This window comes from Ceratotherium simum, chromosome 34 (assembly GCF_057802395.1).
Source record: "Ceratotherium simum simum isolate JZ-2026a chromosome 34, ASM5780239v1, whole genome shotgun sequence".
Lineage (NCBI taxonomy): Eukaryota > Metazoa > Chordata > Mammalia > Perissodactyla > Rhinocerotidae > Ceratotherium > Ceratotherium simum.
Window position 1 is genome coordinate 29786344 of NC_141933.1, and position 19924 is coordinate 29806267.

At 50.4% G+C, this 19924-nt stretch overlaps 1 protein-coding gene across 2 annotated transcripts in view; it reads right to left on the reverse strand.

Moving 5' to 3' along the window:
• Nucleotides 1–19924, reverse strand: part of PRR5L (proline rich 5 like) — a 73310-nt gene that overhangs the window by 36146 nt on the left and 17240 nt on the right. For both annotated transcript variants that reach the window (XM_087423124.1, XM_004436872.3), the window contains exons 2-4: nucleotides 16686–16971; nucleotides 15208–15288; nucleotides 2022–2070 (exon numbers count right to left, since the gene is read on the reverse strand). In XM_087423124.1, the coding sequence (XP_087279250.1) occupies nucleotides 2022–2070; nucleotides 15208–15288; nucleotides 16686–16849 (294 nt within the window). In that variant the 5' untranslated portion in view covers nucleotides 16850–16971. The remainder of the gene's footprint in view (nucleotides 1–2021; nucleotides 2071–15207; nucleotides 15289–16685; nucleotides 16972–19924) is intronic.

A 19924-nucleotide genomic window follows, 5' to 3' on the forward strand; every position in this document is an offset into this window, starting at 1 on the left:
GTCCCCACCCAGACGCCCCTCCCACCCGTCCCAGGGGCAACCCCCAGTGCCAAGAGGAGACTCACATTTCACCCGGATGGAAACCACAGCAAAGCCTGCCTATCTGAAATGTCTCTCCAGGACTGATTGCAAACCACTTCTCTGCAGCTGGATTTAAATATCAAGAGAAGAGCGTGGAAAAGACTGCCCTTTGAGTCAAGGGCGACTGAAAGGATGCACATTTGTGACTAATTATCTCTTTCTTAATCTTTATATTTGTCTCTCCCGACGGGAGCTTTCTTTCAAGCAGCTGTGACATTTGACCTGGCTGAATTCCAGGCCTCTGTGGGGTCTTGCTCTGTCCGGATTTAGAGCGGCTGCTTTCTGCGGAGCATGTGTGTGCGTCTTAAAGGACTGACATTTGTCATTCTTTCTCAGTGCACATAAAAGCTTAAGCTTCCTGAATCTTGGAAAGAAAAAAATGAAAAGGATGCCTGTGTGGTTTTAACCTAAAAACTCTTTAAACTGTCTTAAAAGTATGTTCTCCTTAGATACAGAATAACATCACCAACCTGAAAGCAAGACGATATGTATATTTATGTTACTTTCCCATTAAAAGGAATGGATTACACTTTAGAATAACAAACATGCATCTATAGAAATGTAATGAACACTATTACTCTGTGCTAGGCACTTCACAAATAATCATTTATTTAGTCCTGACAACAGCCCTGTAAGGGTAGGTCCTATTAACCCTGTTTTACAGAACAGGAAACTAAAACAGAGAGGTAAAGCAACTTGCTCTCAAGGTCACACAGCTAGTAAGTGGCTATGCTGGGCACTGAACCCAGGCAGTCTGGCTTTAAGAGCCATGTTCTTAACCAACCCCTTTGCTGCGCCCACACCCATACAATACTCAGCTTGACGTGTGCTACCTCGTGTAAACCACACAGTGACCTACAAGGTACGTCATATTTTTATTCCCATTTTACAGATGGGGAAACCGAGGCACAGAGAGATTAAAGCAGCTTGCCCAAGACCACTCAGCTAATAAGTGAAAAGTGGGCACTCTGACTTCACTCAAACATCACCCCGTGACTCGCCACACACCTTCCCACACCTCCCGCATGTGCCTTTGGTTGGAGTCAGGAAGGCAGCTCGTGTCAGAAGACTAGAAACCATCCTCTGATTGAGTCTGGAACCTTGAACTCATTAGCCCCACAGTAATGGTGTTTAGGCAGAAGGGATGTCAGATTGTCTGATCCGGTTCCATCTTGAACAGAACAGACCAAGAGGATCAGTGACAAGAAGTAACACGGCTGCAGGGTACTTCTAATTACACCCAATGAGATACCATACGTGGCGGAAGGGAACGTCACCACAGCAGCAGTTCTCAACACGTGGGGTGGGGTCCCCTGGGGGATCCCCCAGACCTTTTCCACATGGTCAAAACTATTTTCTGAATAACACTGAGCTGTTATTTGCCTTCTTCCTTGTATCCTCCAAGAGTGCACCACAGAGTTTTCCCAAGAAGTGCAATATCTCAATAGACTGGCTGTGAAGCAGGTACGAGGATCCGGCTACCTCCTATGAAGCCAGACGGTGCAGAGATTTGCAAACATATAAAACAATGCACTTTTCTAACTATTATTTATTCTGAAAAAGTCGTTTTTCATAAAAATGCTCTTTATGCTAACATGTAATACGTTTATTTTTTAACTGAATTCAGGCATATTTTAAAGTTTCTCAGGTTTAATTTCTAATATGGTGAAGACAGCGATAACCCAATACATGATCATTTTTAAGAGCCTAAAGGGGTCCTGAGACCCACTGCCCGAGACTGTCATCTCTGTGAGGGCATGGGCCACACCCACCTCGCGCTCCCCCGCAGCCACTGCCCGCGGTGCCTGGCACACAGGAGGGCCTCGGTATACATCACCCGGGATGTAGAAGGAATGCCCAGGTGCGCACCACCAACCATCCCTTACAGTACACGCACCCACATGCACAATAATGATGGTGCTCAGACCCACACAGCTTACCTGGAAATAGTCTGTGATGAAGGACCCGAGTTCACTCTTCAGCAGCCGCCTGGGGAGAGAGAAGCACTGTCATGCAGCCCGTGATGGTACAGCTCCTGGCGACCAGTCCACGGCCGTGTGCACTGATGGAGCACTCCCCCCGGGCTCAGGGACCCGCCAGGCCTACGAAGGGAGTGCACTTTCCTAGGCCCTTTCCACCCCCCGGGGTTATTAGGGAATCGGGGTGATGGAATCTGAGAAAGGGACCCACTCCTTAGTTCACCCCACAAAAACAACCATCTCAAGAGGGCAGCACAGGAGACCCTAATTGTAGCAGAGTTGGTGGAGGCAGGCCAGGGCACAGCGCTCCATGCGAAGCCAAAAAAGCAAGGAAAGGAAAGACCACAATTTTGTAATCCTCCCTATTTGCAGACATAATGGTTTAAAATGCATTTTTCATACATTCTTCAACCAAGGATTGTAATGTATCTGTGTGTGTGTGTGTGTGTGCATGTGTGTGAAGGGGGGTGGGCAGTTATTATCCCTCTTGTACAGATAAAGAAGTTGAGGCTGAGAGAGGTCCCCAAATAAGTTAGTGGTAAAGACTTTAATCCAGCCCTTCTGCAAACTTGACATCTCTCCCATAACTCCAGCCTGTCTCTCCTCCAGACCCATCAGACATTCAAGTGGGTGCCATGGTTTGGGTGGTCTTGCCACTCATCCCCGAGGGGCTGAGGCAGTCCTTCAAAGGGGACCACGATGGGGAGAACAGGTAGGTTTTATTTATCCAGGCAACAGCTGTGAGTTGTTCGTTACGTGCTAGAGATTGTCCTGGCACCAGGCATACAGAGCGAACAAGGCAGACGAGGCCTCTGCCCTCAGCCGGCTTCTGTTCTCAAGGGAGATAGCATGTTGCTAAATACACTCACAAGATAAGTTCAGAGTCTTAAGTGCTAAAAAAACTCAAATAGAAAAGAGAGGTTTTGGCACCAGATCTCCTTCTCCCCGGGACCAACCATGGGACCACCCCTACCGTTCTTTCTTTAATTTGATCCCAACAAGGTGAGAGAACTAAAATCAAGAGTAACTGGCTCCCAGAGCCAATGAATTCCCTAGGGGCACACTCCTCACGACTTCAGATGATGTCATTTACTCATCCCACCAGCCCTGGTTATTAAGGAGCAAACGCTCAAGCTCCGGACGACACCTGCTGGGTGTTCACTCCCCCAAAGGCGTCCCCACAGGTCACTGCAGGATAAACAGGAAGTGACAGGGAGATGTCATTGTGTGCAGAACACGGACACGACAGGATTGAGACAGGAGAGACATCGTGATCGAAATTTCTATGCCAGAAGAGCCCTGGAAAGCTGCAAACAGGTGTTGAGCAAGGAAAATACCTTCCTTTTCCCATGACAGAAACTCTGTGGTGGATACTGCATTTTGAGATGCAACTTAATGGGAGGCTCCTGGAAGGCCACCCCAACCACCAGCCTGAGGGTTGCCCGAGATGTGGGCAGGTCTGACAGAGACAGGGAAGCCTTCACCAGCCACTGGGCCAGGAGCAGATCGGTCATCGCTGCTCTGCAGGGCCAGCGGCATCTCTCAGACAGGAAACAGAAACGCAGTGGGCAGCCCCAGAGGGAGGCTTCGAAACAGGAAGAGGCAGGGAGGCTGCTTCTGACTGCTAGAGGGAGAAACATCTCCCCACCAAGTCTTCACAGCCATTGGGAGGCCTCACAACCATAGGTGCAGAAGCCAACCTTCATCAAAAAATAGAAAAACAAGTCCTAGTAATGGGCTATTTCGAACAGAGTTTCCCAAGCATATCTTGGGTACTCACCAAGTTGAGGGACTAACATGGTTCTGAGACCAAATAACATGCTATGGAACAGGTGCCCCCAAGGAACCCACACTGAGAAACCACTGTGCTCATGAAGATGCTTCAGGTAAAACAGAGATAGAGGTCGGGGTAAGGATATGCCTGCAAAGTCAAGAACTATGGAAATCCTCCTGGAGCAAGGTGGAGGAGGGATCGACCCAAGTGTAAAATCATTCATTGGGGCTGGCCGTGATTAAACAGGTGATTACTGCCCACTGGCATTTCACAGGGGTACTCGGGAGCGTCATGATGTCAGCCCACTGAGGAATCCAAGGGGTCTCCTCCCCAGCCTGCCAGGGAGGGCAGAAAGGCTGCAGCTCACAGTGAAGGGGAAGGCACGGCATCCTTATGTCACAGCCAGGGCCGGTGAGCCACGGCCAACGGCAGAATTCTGCAGAGCGTTCCAGGAAGACAAAGCCTGGGGTAGCAACCAGCTAACAAAGGAGCAGGGGCTACGAGTGAACCTGGCGCAACAGAAAAGACAAGGGCGTAGCAGAAAGGACTCTGAAGCTAGAAGCAGCCATGAAGGGGCGCCGAGATGGTGATGCACGAGAATAAAGCAGCAGAACAGGGACAGATGCTTCCAGCGCCTGGATAAGGGTGATCCTCGGTCCTTTACTGAGGAGGGGCCAGACACAGGGGTGGGAATCTGCTTTGTATACTTTAAACGTAATGGACTCTAACCAGGGATGGTAAAAGAACCACACATTTTTCCTTCTATCAAATCCCAAGTTCAAAATCCTCTCCACCAGGTAGTGTTACACAGATTTATCGGAAGGGAATAGACTCCACCTGATCAATTACGTCAACATTCTATTGTCCTGGGCTGGCAATTCAGTAAGCCGCTCTGTCCCTTACAAAATCCCATCGCATTTCTGCCTGAGCATGTTAGGAGTTAGACAAGGTCACTGCACATACGTGCAGAGTTTCCTCTGCAGCAAAATATAGGAATGAACATAAATGTGCAGCAATAAAGTGCTCATAAAAAAATCGTAATTCCATCCATACAATGGAATTCTATGCAGCTGTAAAAAAACAAAATGAAGATCTTAGTGCTCTAAGTAATGATATGAAAAGATCTAAATTACATTAAGAAAAAGCAAGATGCAGAACAGTGTGTATAATATGCTACCTTGTGAAAAGCGAAGAAGAAAAGAATACATACCTTTATTTACACATTACCAACAAATTTATTTATCAAATCTGCTCTAACTTGCTGTTCTGTAATAGTGATATGATTTGGTTTCCAGTAATGCCCTTTGAAATAGAATATATAGTACCTTGACTTTTAAACACACAAAACACACACGCATTTTTAAAACGATATACAAATGCCCTGGGTTTTGTCTCCTCCTCTCCCTCTCCCCAAGTAAGAGGCCGGAGAAGGGTGAAGCTGGAAATTAAGTACGACAACAAAACACGCTAGCAAACCTGATTCCCTGGAGTTAGGACACAATGTCCTGAGGCCACACCATGTCGTCAGACCCCAGTCTGTGGAGCTCACATACATTGTCGAGTATGCCTAGCTACTTCTCCATAAATATTCCTTATATATGCATAAAGATGCTCTGGAAGAACAGCCAATTAACTACTGTTTTAAATAGTTATCTTTGGTGGGGGATGGGAACTGGGTTTCTAGGGTACAGGGGAGGGAGATGCTTCACTGTATATCTCATTATATATTTAAAATTTTTGTACCCTGTGAATGCAATCTGATTCAAAAACACTAAAAACAATTTTTTTAATTAACAATAACCACCACCAAGGTTACCACCAGCTGCCTTGAAGCGGAGAAGGAATTGTGGCAGTGAGTTCCCATCAAGGGCACAGGATCAGGAAGCAGACTGTCGTAGGGGTATCAGAGGATCCCACAGAGTCTGAGACCCTGCCAACCCAAACCCACATTGGGCTGGTAACCTGAGAACTGAACCGGAGAGAGCGAGTGAGGGAAAAGCAAAGCTGGCCGAGCCAACCAGAGAGGAGACCGCGGCTGAGTCATATTGCAAAACCTACAGTCTATTCCTATACTCTGTGTTTATTCTGCTTGCACTGGTTTATGAGGAAAGGGTTCTTCTGAAAAACTTACCCTGACCTTAGCTGAACCAAGAGAAAGAGGGATTTTCCACCCCTGTCTTGTTGTACCATCTCCAGGGGAACTGGGCAGTAGATTCCCTCCAAAAAAGGAAAGAGCGACTGACAGAGAATAGGGACCACGAGTTAATTCATGGACACACACCATATATTGCAAACCTCCCGAGTTGGACATGGTGCTGGATGCCAGCAGGAAAGCATGCACCAGAGTACGGACGGTAATCTGCTCCCAGCAGGGCCACTAGCTCATGAGGCCCAGGAGCATCACCTTCTCCAAAGTTTCAGAGTGAAAGAATCAAGGTATTAGAGACACGCAGACCTAAATTCACAGAGGGACAGCTCAGCTGTAACCTTCCTCAGTTTGCCAGTTTAGCTTGAAAAGCAGGAGAAAGACAACAGAATTGAAGAGCCTGTGGTCTGTGGTTCCCTAGACACAAATGAAAGATGAAAATCCTGATTCCCAACATGATTCCCAACAATGAGGATGCAGATTCCTCCCAGGCACAGAGGCCTAGAACCCGGCAGCCTGCCTTCCACTTTTTCTACCCTTTCCTAGGGTTTCTTCCCCGGAAACAGCAAAGTAATTACTCATTGGAGCAAAAAAAAAGGAAGAAAAACAAATTCCTCCTAGGACAGAGCCTGACTTTTTTTTCTCCAAAGTTTACTGAACACTTGCTAAGTGCCAGAAACCACTGTCAACAATGTATTTCCTCATTTAAGCCTAAAACAAAACTATAAGGAAGTAGTAATATCTCCACTTTTTATACACAAGGAAATGGACTCCCTCCGAGGTCACCAAGGAGGGTGCGCGGCAAGCACAGGTCAGAGACGAGAGGAGTCTCACGGAGTGTGAGGGTTTGGAGGCAGCTGCCGGGCTCTGAAGCCTGACTGAGCAGCGTAGCAGCTGCTGTGAGCCATCACCCTTGCAAGGTAACTTCACAGGTTAGTCCCTGTACCCATTTCCTCTCCTGGAATTTGGGGATAATAAGGACACCTACTCCACTCCACAGGATTATTACAAGGCTAAACGAGTTAATCCTGGGCCGGTTCGTCCCTAGAACAGTGCCTGGCACATGGCAAGGCTCGGCAAGTGCCAGCTCCACACTTCTACCCAGGTCTGTCTGACCCCGAGGCTCATCCTCCTAAGAACTCCGTTCTACCGCTTCTCAGCATCTTCTGAAAAGGGCCAGCATTTCCTCAACCTGGCATGAATGACCTGGGAGAACCTCATGAAGCGGGATGGACCATCCTGAAAGAGGTGGGGGTAGGATGGTAGAGGCAGAGCCTGGGGAAAGGGTCGGGGGACTTAGAGACGCGATGGAGCAACATCTCAGCGTAAGCAGCTCCCGCTTCATCGGTTTCCCATACTGGACTTCCATGCAGGGCTTCATTTGAAGACAGACTTCCGCTGCTCACCAGCAGCAGCAGCAGCAGCAGCCATTGAGCTAGAAGGAGAAGGAAGTGGGGGGACCTGAGAGTAACAGGAAGGGAATGCTTATGTGGGACCCACCCCAAAGGGGAAACGGGCATGAAGTTCAGTCAGGAGGAAAAGGGCCATACTAGGGAACAAATGGGGAACCACTGACTGTCTGTATTATCTCACCCCCTCACCTCCCAGGCTGACAGGGCGAGACACCACCCCCGATGACAGGATTTCCTGTTATTACACACACCGGCCATGTCGCCCCTCACGCTCTTGTCAACTCAGCTTCCCGCTCCTGTGTGCTGGAAGGGAGACGAGGCGCTGCCGGAGCTGGATCCCGGCTGGTCCAGAGGCACAGGGACGACAGGACGGCAGGCAGAGCAGGGAGAGGCGGAAGCGATGCAGAGAAATCTCCTCGGCCACGAGCCACCATCTCCCTTGCACAGAGTGAGATGCAAGGCAGCCAATCCCAGAGGATGACGCCGCAGCGTGGAGACGGGTGCCGCGGGGCTAACGTTCAGCCAGCACAAGTCGGGACAGCCTTGTCGGTTGTTAAATACTTCTGTGCCATCTGGCAATTAGGGGCTGCCCCAGCTACCCAGACCCTCCGCCCTGACCTCCTCGTGACCCTGGCACAGCAGGGGCCCTCCGGGGTCCTATGCCCGACTCTGCAGCTGTCAGCACCCGTCCACTTGGACTGTTCAGTCCTCCGAAGATGAGCCACCCCGCTTCTGCACAGGACGTGTATCAAGCAGGCAGCATCTTTTAAGCAGTAACTTATGGAAACCCCTCTTTCCTCCTTCGCTCCATCCTCCTGGGGCCCACTGGAGGTGACGTCCATGCTCAGGTAAAATGCTAGGATGCCCACACTTCTCTGTTTTTTGCACCCCACTGGGTGGCAGTGGGGACGGTGAAAAAGATGGAGAAAACCAACAAAGAGCATTTACTGGGCTCCTAATTACATCACATGCACGACGCTAGGAGTTGGCACACAGCATCTGGAACTCTCCAATAGCCTCCCAGGTAGGAATTTACCCTCATTTTGCAGATGAGGAGACTGATGCTCAGAGCCTTGCTGGGGCCGTACACTGGCAGATCCCAACTCAAACGGAGGCCAACCGGCACGTGAGCCAGTGGTACCCCATGCCCGCGGGGCAGGTGGGCACCAACAGCAGCGGCTGCAGCAAGCTCCTCCAGAGCCAGCAGCCAGGCTTCAGCTCCTGCTGACCAGTTCCAGGCCAGACTGTGGGTCCAGTGGTGCCCGCTGTGAACTCCGCCTGGATTTTTAGGGGAGATGTCCAGATTTCTACTGTGCAGGCCACCCACATGGGCCAGCCCTGGAGGTTTCCAGTTTGCCCCTTCCCTCTAACTACTCCTCCAGCCCCCAAAGTCAAGTCTCAGCCGGAGCAGACACAGGTGTCAACACATAGACAGGAAGAGGGACCTGGGCCAAAAAGAGAAGACCTCACCATAAGCCCTCCCAGACTAGGGTCCTCAGAGGACAGCACACCGCTTACCTCATGATCTATTAATGCATCTATGCCCAGGGACGTCAGGCCTAAATCTGGACGATGCTGGCTCTGTGTGCCTCTTGCAGCCTACTTACAGTTTAAGGACACGGGAGACCTGGGTTCAAATCCCAGCTCAGCTAGTCACGCGCCACATGACGACGTTTTGGTCAATGATGGACCACATGTACAATGGTGGTCCCATAAGATAGTCCCACAGAGCCCAGGCGTGTGGTAGCCTATACCATCTAGGTTTGTGCAAGTACACTCTGATGTACACAACGACAAAGTTGCCGAACGACGTGTTTCTCAGAATGTGCCCTTGTCGTTAAGTGACACGTGACTGTGCTAACTAGCTGTATGACCCGGGCAAGTTATTCCACCTCTCTGTGCTGCCACTTCCTCATCTGTAAGAGAGGGAGATAGGACCTGTCTCACAGGGTGTAGTGGGTTTTAAGAGTTAATGTACACATAACACTTAGAGCCTGGCACACACGGAACACCACGTGAACATCTGCTGTTCTCCTGACCTTCTGGAATCGCACCTCAGACTGGCCCACTCTGCCAGCCTGGGCGCTGCACCCGGGCTCTCCTCCTCTCCCCCCGGCTCTCCCTGACGCCCTTACAGAGATGGGACCATCTCAGGTGGGCTTCCCTTTGGGGTTTGGGCAGCCAACGGACTCAGGCGGACGTGTCAGCTAGGACCTGTCGAAGATCAAGCACAATTCTTGGAACCTCCTCTTTCCGTGAAAATCTCTGGGGTTTCCTTCACGCTGCCTCCCTCCCAGCAAAAACAGAAGAGGCAGGGTGGTTGGAGCGAGAAGGAAAATGTGAATTTCCTGCCTCAGGCCAGCTGCAGATAACTCATCTCTGGTTTCCGGAAACCTCATGTCTGAGCATTTATTTCTGCAGAGAAAAAAATCCTCCCAGGGAGAAGGAGCAGGTGGGAGGGCATGGAGAGAGTGGTGGCAGGAACGTTACATCCTCAGTCGCCCTTTCCACCTGACTCCCACTCGCTCATCCTTCAGATTTCAACCGAGCTCCCACTTTCCTCCAGATAATTATGTGCCCCTCCTCTGCACCCCCCAGCACCCTGGATTCTGCAATCACCCCACCTAAAACACTGTATGATAACCGCCTGTTCAGTTCCCCCCTCACCCTGCATTAGGCTCCCCAAGAGCAAGAAACACCTACTTCAATGGCTACCCCAAGACTTAGCCCAGAACCCGGCAGAGCACGCCACGGATATTCATTGACTAAGTGAATCCAAGACCTCTCCCTCTACACCTCCCCCAACCAATCAGAAAGTGAAAGCGCTTATAAGAACCAGTACACATCAATTATAGGTTTCTCCCTTTTCTATTCTTCTTGGTCACACACAATCAGTAGAATAGTTGGCTCAAACGAATGTTTAGGAAGAGCATGCTCCTGCGTCAGAGAGTTTGGCCACTCTTGTTCCTGGAAGAGTTCATGAAACCCAAACCTCTAACCCAGACTTGTTCCCACTGCCAAAATGCAGCCACATCAGGACTGAGGCTGGAGAGCAGTGTGGAAAACCACATCAATGCCCCACAGAGAGTTTAAACCAAGAAGACACCCGGGACAGCCCAAGCCAGGGCGGATGGAAATTCAGGGCAGGCAGAACTGGAGATGGTGACAGCTAGGGATTTCACTGGAATATGTCTCTTCTGAAGAGTCCTCTTCTTGCCTTTAGGGATATAACAATGTGCAAGTGCTGCTTTCTGAGGCAGTTTCAATAGAAAATATTCTGATTTTTGTCTTCATGTTGACAGACTCTGTGCCCTAACTTTTCTTTGGGGAAAACTTGTTACTTTATTGAGGTGTGACATTCCTGATGAATTTGTTTTTTAAAGATCTCCACACCCTTCTCTTGATCAAATAATGTGTTTTAGAACTTGACGATTCTTAGTCCAAAGTTCTTCCTCATAGCTATCCCAAAGTCTACTGGCTACAATTTAAACTGGAGTTAAGTTTTGATGACATGTCTTAAAAGAAAGAACCAATTGTTTGTAATGACTGCCTTTCAGGACCCACTTACATAAAACTTGTCCCTTCCTGGTCATTCTCTGCATTGGCTAACAGTTCAGTGAATTCACATTTCCCAGAAACGTCCTAACTCCACAGTTATGAAGATGGCCAGGGCTGGCTGGGGTGACCCAGGGAAGCAGATTTAGGCTTTGCAACTGGACTTGGACAATCCATCAAAGTTTATTCATGTTTGGCTTGAGGAGAATGGAGAACTGAGAGAGTCATTTCCTCTTGTTCTCGTCTCTGCAGATAGGAGAAACAGCTGGCTCTCCTTGTAAGAACTTAGCCTCACCCCAACTTCAAGTCCAGCACATTCTTGGAGAGGCCTGTCCTGGACCTCTCTAGTTCAAAGTGAGAGTGAGCTCACCCCATCTGAACGCTAAAGAAATCCTGATACAGGACTGTTCACGGCCCTTCATGACAGCGCCCTGTGCTCTCACACCTGGCACTCGCCCATCACTTATCACTTTATTATTGCTAAATTTTCACAATAATAGGAAGAATAATGGCTAACATTTATTATGCACCGGATCCTGTACTAATGACGTTGTTAGCATTATCTCCCTCCTCCCAACCACCGTGAGGTTGATGCGATTATCATCTCCACTTTATACAAGAAAAAAAGACTTAGAAAAAGAAAGCAACTTGCCCAAGGTCACACAGCTAGTCTAATCTTGATCCCCAGCCTCTCTGAGCCCAGAAGCAACTGTCTTAACAAGTTAAAAAATTCTAGTGAACCTGGCACAGACCTTTGTGCACATAGTAGGACTGTCACAATTGACGGAAAAATGGGCTTGAGAGTAACTTAGCTTTCTCTCCTTCCATCGTCTTCCCTACACGCCTACATCCTGTGTCCCCGTCCTCACACACACGCCCTCCCCACTGGTCATGCCTCAACCTTGCTGAGTTTATGGATCTATTCTGAGAACAAGTCTTCCAAAAGAAAACAGAAGAGAAAGGGAAAAGGGAAACCCAATTGTCTGTTCGAATGCAACCAGAGTGGCAGGTCCGTTTGGGCATCTTAATGACTGAAGTAAGGGCAGCTGTGTTATTTCCACACAGGCACACACAGATGTGGGCACACGTGCAGGTCAGCTCACTTCATTCAACTTGGGACCAGGTCAAGTAGGTGCCTGGGATGCGGTTCACGTGCTCAGTTACGCCCTGAGTGTCTGTGACGGGAAAGCCCATCTCCACTCTAACCACCACCCTAGAGAAGGCCAGAAGATGGAAGGTACAGAACATGGGTAATCGAAACTCTGGTTTTTGGTTTTTCAATAAGCTTTGACTTGGTCTGGGCTCAATTCACATCTGTGCAATCAGTTTCAAACCCCAACCCTATGTATTTCTCACCAGCCTGAAAATTGCTCAAAACAGAGAGAGGAACAGCCAGCAGCCTCCCCTAAACCCAACACTGGAAAGGGGGTTTGGGGGAGTGTCATGCTCCTCAGAGGGGAGTTAAGAATCACAGCACATGATGAGAGATGAGGTCCCAGAGGCCTCGTGAAAGGAATGACAGCAGAAAGATCAAGACCATCGGCTTAACCTTGTTTCCAACCTAAAACCTCCCACTGACACTACAATATGGTGCAAAGGTGTTTCTGTGGACTGAACCGTGCCCCCCCATTCATATGTTGATGCCATACCCTCCAACATGGTGGTGTTTGGAGATGGGCCTTTGGGAGGTAATTAGGTTTCCATGAGGTCACAAAGGCGGGACCCTCATGATGGGATTAGTGTCCTTATACTGAGGAACACCAGAAAGGTTGCTCTCCCCACCTCACGTACACAAAGAGGCCACTCAAGGACTCAGCAGATGGCGGCCAGGAAGAGGGGTCTCACCAGGAACCGAATCCACGAGCACCTTGATCCTGGGCTTCCCAGCTTCCAGAACAATAAGAAATGACTGTCAACTGTTTAAGCCACCCAGGCTACGGTATTTATTAGGGCAGCTGAGCTGACTAGCACAGGCGTCTAAGGGAGGCAGGAGTTAAAACCCTGACTCCACCGTCCATCACTTGTCACCCTGGACGAGTTATTTGGTTTCTCTCATCCACAATTTTGTGGATAAACTACCCATAACAATGGCTGCCTCACAGAGCTGTGAGGAGGGCTGAATGTGTTGACAGATGTGAAAGCTGCCTGGCGCTCCCGGCACCTCCATCCACACAGCTCCCTTCTCCCCACTCGTGTGGCCCGAGTGTGAGAATCTCGGATGCCACCCTGTGTGTGCCATGGCCAATCTTGTAAACGGATAGCCTGTTGACCACTTTCAGCCCACTAATGTGTTTTCTTTGGCCTGTACCAATGTTTGGGGAAATTTGGATTATTTATCAACATCTGAAAGCCAGGAAATTTCACATAAAAATCTCAATTTCCAGTTCTTCTTGAGAAATAAGATGATATGTCACTGGACCTGTGTTCCCCCAGGGTGACCCCCTTTCCACAGAGGGTGAGCTCTCACCTCCATGCACCCAGGCCAACCTCACCCATCTAGAAGACCCGAGTTCGCAGCCCCGGGGCTAACAGGGCTGGTGAAATCGGGCATGGCCCTCACTCTCCCCAGCTGCCCACAAACAAAGATTTTAAGTACAATTTCAGGATCAGTGTCCCGATGTGAGGAACAATTAGCATGCTCCTGAGTCACTGTTTTATTTATTTATACTGCTATTGTGAGCTAAAGAACCCTCACGGAGTAGCCAGGATCTTAGTTCTTACATTAAAATTGAGCTCTTGCAACTCGGGGGTTGGCTGACCCAGCTTTGCCCCTGACACCCCACTTTTTGGGGCCTCAGTTTCCTCCTCTGCAAAAGGAGGAGGCCTTGGGATAAATGATCCGTAATGTCTCTTTCCATGTTTGTGTAATTATTATGTGAAATTCAAGTGCATGGGTAGAAATTTAACACAACTCTGTTTACTTCTGAGCTCAAAAGGTTTTAATGAAAGCAGAGCTCTTAAAACACCTCACTGACCCTTAACACAGGTGGTAACTCAGTGTCAACAGGACCCGAATAATGGCCTTGTTTATTGTTCTGCTCACTCCAGGTCAGCCTTGATGTTCTGCACTTAACACACCAGAGAGGAATGAATACTGGGGCATTAAAAGACCAGACGTTCAACCTCCTGTCCCCAGGAGACCCTGGTGCTCGGGGCCCCGCCTGCCCTTCTGCCCTCATTCCACCAAAACATACCCAGCCACACCACCACCCGACCTCCGCTGCTGTAGGTACAGGGGCCTTCTTTCAGTTCCTTGCTCATTGCCACCACAGGACCTTTGCACCTGCAGTTTCCACCACCTGAGCCCTCTTCACCTGGTTAATTTCCACTGATGCTTCAGATCACAGCACAAGCACCACATCCACCATTCCTGTCCTTGGCAAGGTCAAGTCATACTCCCATCTGCTGTCATCAGATCAGCTGTGGTACAGCAGCTGTCACAGGAGCACTTTGACATTTCACATGTGTGATTAGTTGACTTATGATGATCTCCCCAACTGAACATAAATTCCAGGAGGACAGGGTCCATGTCTGTCTTTGTTCATTGTTGCCTCTCCAGTGCCTGGCCAATAGGGAGGCACTCAAATATTTGATGAATGAATGAATGAATGAAAAGCAGACATTGCTCTACTGGGAAGATTCTGGAAGACAATAAACTCCTCAAAGACAATGTCTTATAAAGGGTTGTATCACCAAAACTTACTGACAATGATGCTAAGAGCTACGAGTACCAAGTACTTAGTGGGCTCCAACTGTGTTCTAACAGATTATTTATATAATAACTCAATTTAATCTTCACAAGAATCCTATGGAAGTAGGCACATTTCCTATCCCTGCTTCACATCAGAGGAAACCGAGGCACAAAGAAATTGCTAAGTCCCTCAGTCAGGAAAAGGGAGTTCAGCTTTAAAATCCCAAGTAGGCTGGTTCCAACCACCATCTTGCCTAATATGGGGGCTAATGGTTCAGCAGGACACAATCAGCTTTTACAGAATAAATGACAGTGACATTTCTCAATGTTCTGCCTCCTACGCCCCACCCCCCCACTACATACGTGAACAAATGGCTGGATCTCCCTGGGTCAGAAGTCTAGACAGATGAGGGTCTCAGAACTTAACAGCCGTAAGAGCCACATAAAAGCCGGCAGAAGCAGCAACAAGAACCAAGCAGAAAACAAGACTTAAGGTCAGGTCCCCGGTGGGGTGGCCCCTCTACCCCCGCCCAGGCCCACGGGGAGCGCCCGGCCCGGCCTGCACGTACCTGATGCTTTCATTCAGCACATACAGCTCGTTGCTCTGCAGGCCACCCCCTTTGAAGACGTTGATCACGGCAGTCTGGACGCTGCAGGAAAACGGAAACGACCCCCAGTGAGAGGATCTGCACCCCGGGGCCATCTCAACAATCAGCTCAGGGCTGGAGGCGGGCGGAAGGGCAGGGAAGCCCATGGCACAAACGCAGCCACATTTTCCATCCCCGGAATCCACTATTTCCTTCCCAGGGTCCTTGGAGGGGAAGGAAGACTGAGGCCGAAAGGAGCCAGAGCAGCCCCTCTCCCCCACCTTCTCGCAGGCCGGCAGTCTCCCTCCCTCGCCTGGCTGGCAGCCCTGCTGGGGAGCAGCGGTAATGAAGGGGAGGCAGAGGGATCCGCTCCCAGGAAACTGTGTTGCCAGCACCACTGGGGCTGGAAGAAGCCAAGATGGCATTTACTGCAAGCAGGAGCCGACCTAGCCTGGGGTTCCTTCAGCTAGGAGGGCCCTGTCTTCACAGGGCATCCGGGGCTAAAACGAAATGATAATTCCTTGCCTTTTTAATAGTACTCTCCTTGGAAGAATTTCACTGGGGCTGGCCTGGCCCCTTCCATTCCCGCCCCTGCGAAGTGTCAGGCAGGATAGTTAGTCCCCGGAGGAGCCACAGGTAAGTCTCGACTCCACGTCCTCCGGGACGCCAGCCCAGTATTTCAGCAAGAAGCTGATTACAACCTTGTCTTTTCCAAGGGTCCCAGGCCTTTTTTTTTTAAGGAACAAGGATCCATTTAACATCAAAACATTTCAGAGACCTCCCCTTTATCCCCAACATAAGAGTTGTGTATTCACTGAGAAAATCCCTAATGATCCAAACTACAAAGAATTCAGTAATGCTTTAAAATAATGATGGACTTAATTTATTCAAAGAGTAACTTGCATAGATTTGAAAAACAGGAGCCACACAAATGCAAGACACAGTATTGATTCAGTCTCTACTCAGTGCTCAGGGTACAAGAGATCGGCCTGACACCTCACAAGGCTCAGTGTCTCCTCTCCCAACCACCTGTGGCTCACAGGTCCTGACAATCCAGGTTTATACCGCTAATGAGTGGTATATTTTTGCAGATACGTGTCTGATCCTCCCAAATAGGTCACAGGTACTTGAGGTCACATACACAGCTCCACCTTCAGGCAGTCGGAGAGTCTGGAGTGTGACTAATGAGCACGAACCGCAAGTGTAAGTGCCAGTCCAACTGTCCAGGCTGCTTAACTGACCCTGAGAGCCCAGAGGCCCCCAGTGGTCCGCTGCCCCTCTACTACGACAAGGAAAGCTAACGGACACGTTCTCGAAGGGAAATGTGCTCTCTTCACCAATTGCCCATTTCATCACGACCTTCTGAAGCAGAGATCTCAGAAGCAGCAGAAGCTAAGCCGGCCCCCCGGCCCTGTCCTGCCCTCAGCAGCCCCCCACTCCACGCCCAGCTGCCTCCTCACCTGTTCCAGGCCGAGTTGGAGCTCAGCTGCAGAGCCTGCCGGGCTGCCTGGAATCGGGGCAGGTCGCTGAGCACCGGGGAGCTCATGAAGCGCGGTCTGGGCCTGCGGAAGGAGCCCATCCTGTGGAACTCGACGGGCGGGCTGGGGGCGAAGCCGCGGGTCATAAGTCCAGGTGAGGGGGCGGCTTCTCCTCTGGACAGAAGGTTCTGACTGCCACAGAAAGGGCTTCTCCCAAGGCTGCCTTCTGGCCCTCAGGCTTCCTTAAGACCACAAATTCGGCCAACACCTGAGAAGAGAGGGTAGCTCTTATTGAAAATTCCTGGGCTGAGCAGACCACTTCTTGGAGGAACTTGGCTGGGACTTTCCAACCAACCTATCCTAAGAACGACTCCAGGGCCATGCAATCACATCTACACCCTGCAGGTTCCCATTCACAAGCTTTCACAGGTCTCTTTTGGTTTAAACAGCGTGGTCACCCCAAAGTGGAAGGCAGTGACAACGGGGTCAGGTTGAGGCCAGTCCTACAGAAAAGTGATTTCTAAGCTGTGTTGACTGTGGTTCCTCTGCAAGCCCAGCGAAGTCTGGGCACCAGCTGGGTTTCCGTAGACCCTGCAATACTGTGCATTAAGAAATGGCTTTTTGGGCCGGCCCCGTGGCTTAGCGGTTAAGTGCGCGCGCTCCGCTGCTGGCGGCCCGGGTTCGGATCCCGGCTGCACACCGACGCACCGCTTCTCCGGCCATGCTGAGGCCGCGTCCCACATACAGCAACTAGAAGGATGTGCAACTATGACGTACAACTATCTCCTGGGGCTTTGGGGGAAAAATAAATAAAAATTATAAAAAAAAAAAGAAATGGCTTTTTAAAAAACGCCCCAAGGAGAACACAAGAGCTCCTTGTCCTGGCACTGAAGACCTTCCAGGATATGCACTCAGCATCCCAGCCCATGTGTGCTGCTCGGTGTTCCCCAAAGCACCAGCGCCTCTTCACCAGGCCATCTCACCATCCCCGACCTGCCGTTCCTACATTCATTCCACCAGGACGTGCCTCTTCAGTGGTAGCTATTTGTTAACCCCTGGGAGCTGTGGAGCATCTGTCCATGTCTAAGGCCTAGTCCTTGCCCTCACGAGGCTCATGGTCTACGGAGAAGATAACTGTCTGTTCATGTGTTCATACTCACAATAAATATTTATTGAGCACCTATTGTGTACCAGGCGCTCACTCAGGCACTGGGGATGTGATGGTGGCCTGGGGAACGTGGTCCCTGCCCCGTGGAGCTTACAACCAGCAGGCCCGGGTCCATGTCTTGCTTATTCCCTCTCCCAGGCTTTGACTGTATCGACTGCTCCTCTTGCCCAGAATTCCCTTCCGTTTCCTCTCTGCTTATCTAAATCTAACTTCCCCGCAGGCTTGGGTTCGAGGACACTGTCCCTGGGCAGTTCCTGGGAGACTGTATGGCTTCATGGTTAAAGGAAGCGGCTTCGGGGGGAACCTGGGTTTGAGGCTTCATGAGGCCACTCTGCACTGTGTGACTTTGGGCACACTGAGTCTGAGCCTTCAGCTGTCAACCATGCCACCTTCACAGGACTGTTGAGAGGTGACATCAGATCCTGTGACACGCCCAGCAGGAACGGCCGACCCAAGGCCCCCGAGTGCTGTTTCCATTTAGACCGGTCGCCTTCTTTCCTCGACACCTTGGACCTGTCATTTGAGTCTCTTATTCTTTAGTGATCCTCAAGGCTACATCAATGACTTCAAGTGCCTTTCGGAGCTGGTCAGAGTGAAGGACACAAGGAAACACCACCAAGGTTACAGTCACTGTTTTCTTGAGGATTTAGGGTTGAGCCCAGAAGTATTTTCTCTGCCACCTCTCTCACCAGCTGACTCTGCTATGTCCCAAAACCAATGCTGAAAGAAAAAGAGATATTCCAGCCGCAAATGCCAACCTGAAGGTTGGCAGGGGGAGACGGTTTTGCAGCCCAGCTCTAGGGTTTGAAGAACGAGGAACCGAGGCGCCACCTCCCAATTAAACACGCTGCTCTGGTCAGAGGAGCATTGAGGCCACGGGACGGTCACCAAGGCCGTCCATCGGAGGGCGAGGGAGGTGCCAGCAGCTGTCTGTAGACAACGGGCACAGTGACAAGGAACTTGTAGACCAGGAGCCAAAAACGGAATGGCTTGTCCCACCTCCTAAATTCTTTTTCAAGGAAAGCAGACTTGTGCGCCATTTTCTTTTACAGTCTCCTGCCCCTGCACCCCGTTCTCAGAATGGGCCGGCAGAGCCTAAAAATTTGTCAGTCGATGCTGCGGAGGACATAACAGGCCTGCCCGGTTTCAGAGTCCCAATAACTCCACAAGTGCCACCAGAATTTGGAAAGATCTATGCCAGTCAACGAAGGAGGCGAAGAAGAAATAAAACCACGGAAGCCCCTTCAGAATCCTTAAACCGTCTGGCTTTGGGATTTAACTTGCCCGATAAAGGTCACACAATTCAGAGAGAATCCATTTCGCTGCCCCTCTTTAAACAGACCTGCCGAGTGCAATTCTGTGAGTTACAGGATATTAACTCCTTTTACGAGCAGGTTGAACTTGAGGTGAGGGAGCCGCCTCCCGCTCCGTGGCTCTTGTACAGGGAAGTGGAGGGCGAGCAGAGTGGCCCACTCCAGGCATTTACCTGCCGGCTTCCTGAGGAGACACCCGCTCCTCTGGGAGGCTGTGCCACGCTGGGGACCACGGACGGGCTCCTGCCCCCTCCGCTTCTCAGCACCGCCCCCCGGCCTCCCACTCCAGGAAGTATGTGTGTTCAGCAGGGCACACGGGCAGACTCATCCACAGACAGGACCTCTTTTAAATAAGGGTAATTTTCACCCAGAAGGACCATGGCGACGGATCCTGAAGCCTCGGGTTGGCTGCGGAGTAACATGCACACTAGCTGCCTCTGACTCATGCTTCACCTGCAGCATCCGCCACGTGCAGACCCTGACAGGCTGAGGAGAACCTGGAGCCACCTCTGTCCCTACCGCCCCTGCTCCGGGACAGAGCCAGGAGGCCCCGAGCACGTGGGGAGGACGCTGCGGGGAGCGCTGACCAGAGGGCCTGGAGGGAAAGGCTGGCGCATCCCTGTCTCCCTGCGACACGCTGGCCCCCCAGGCACACACTTGTCCTGACCTCAATATGACAAATCGGAAAATGACAGGACAGATGCCAAGCCAGGCCCAGTTTACAGGTGGCAAAAGTGAAG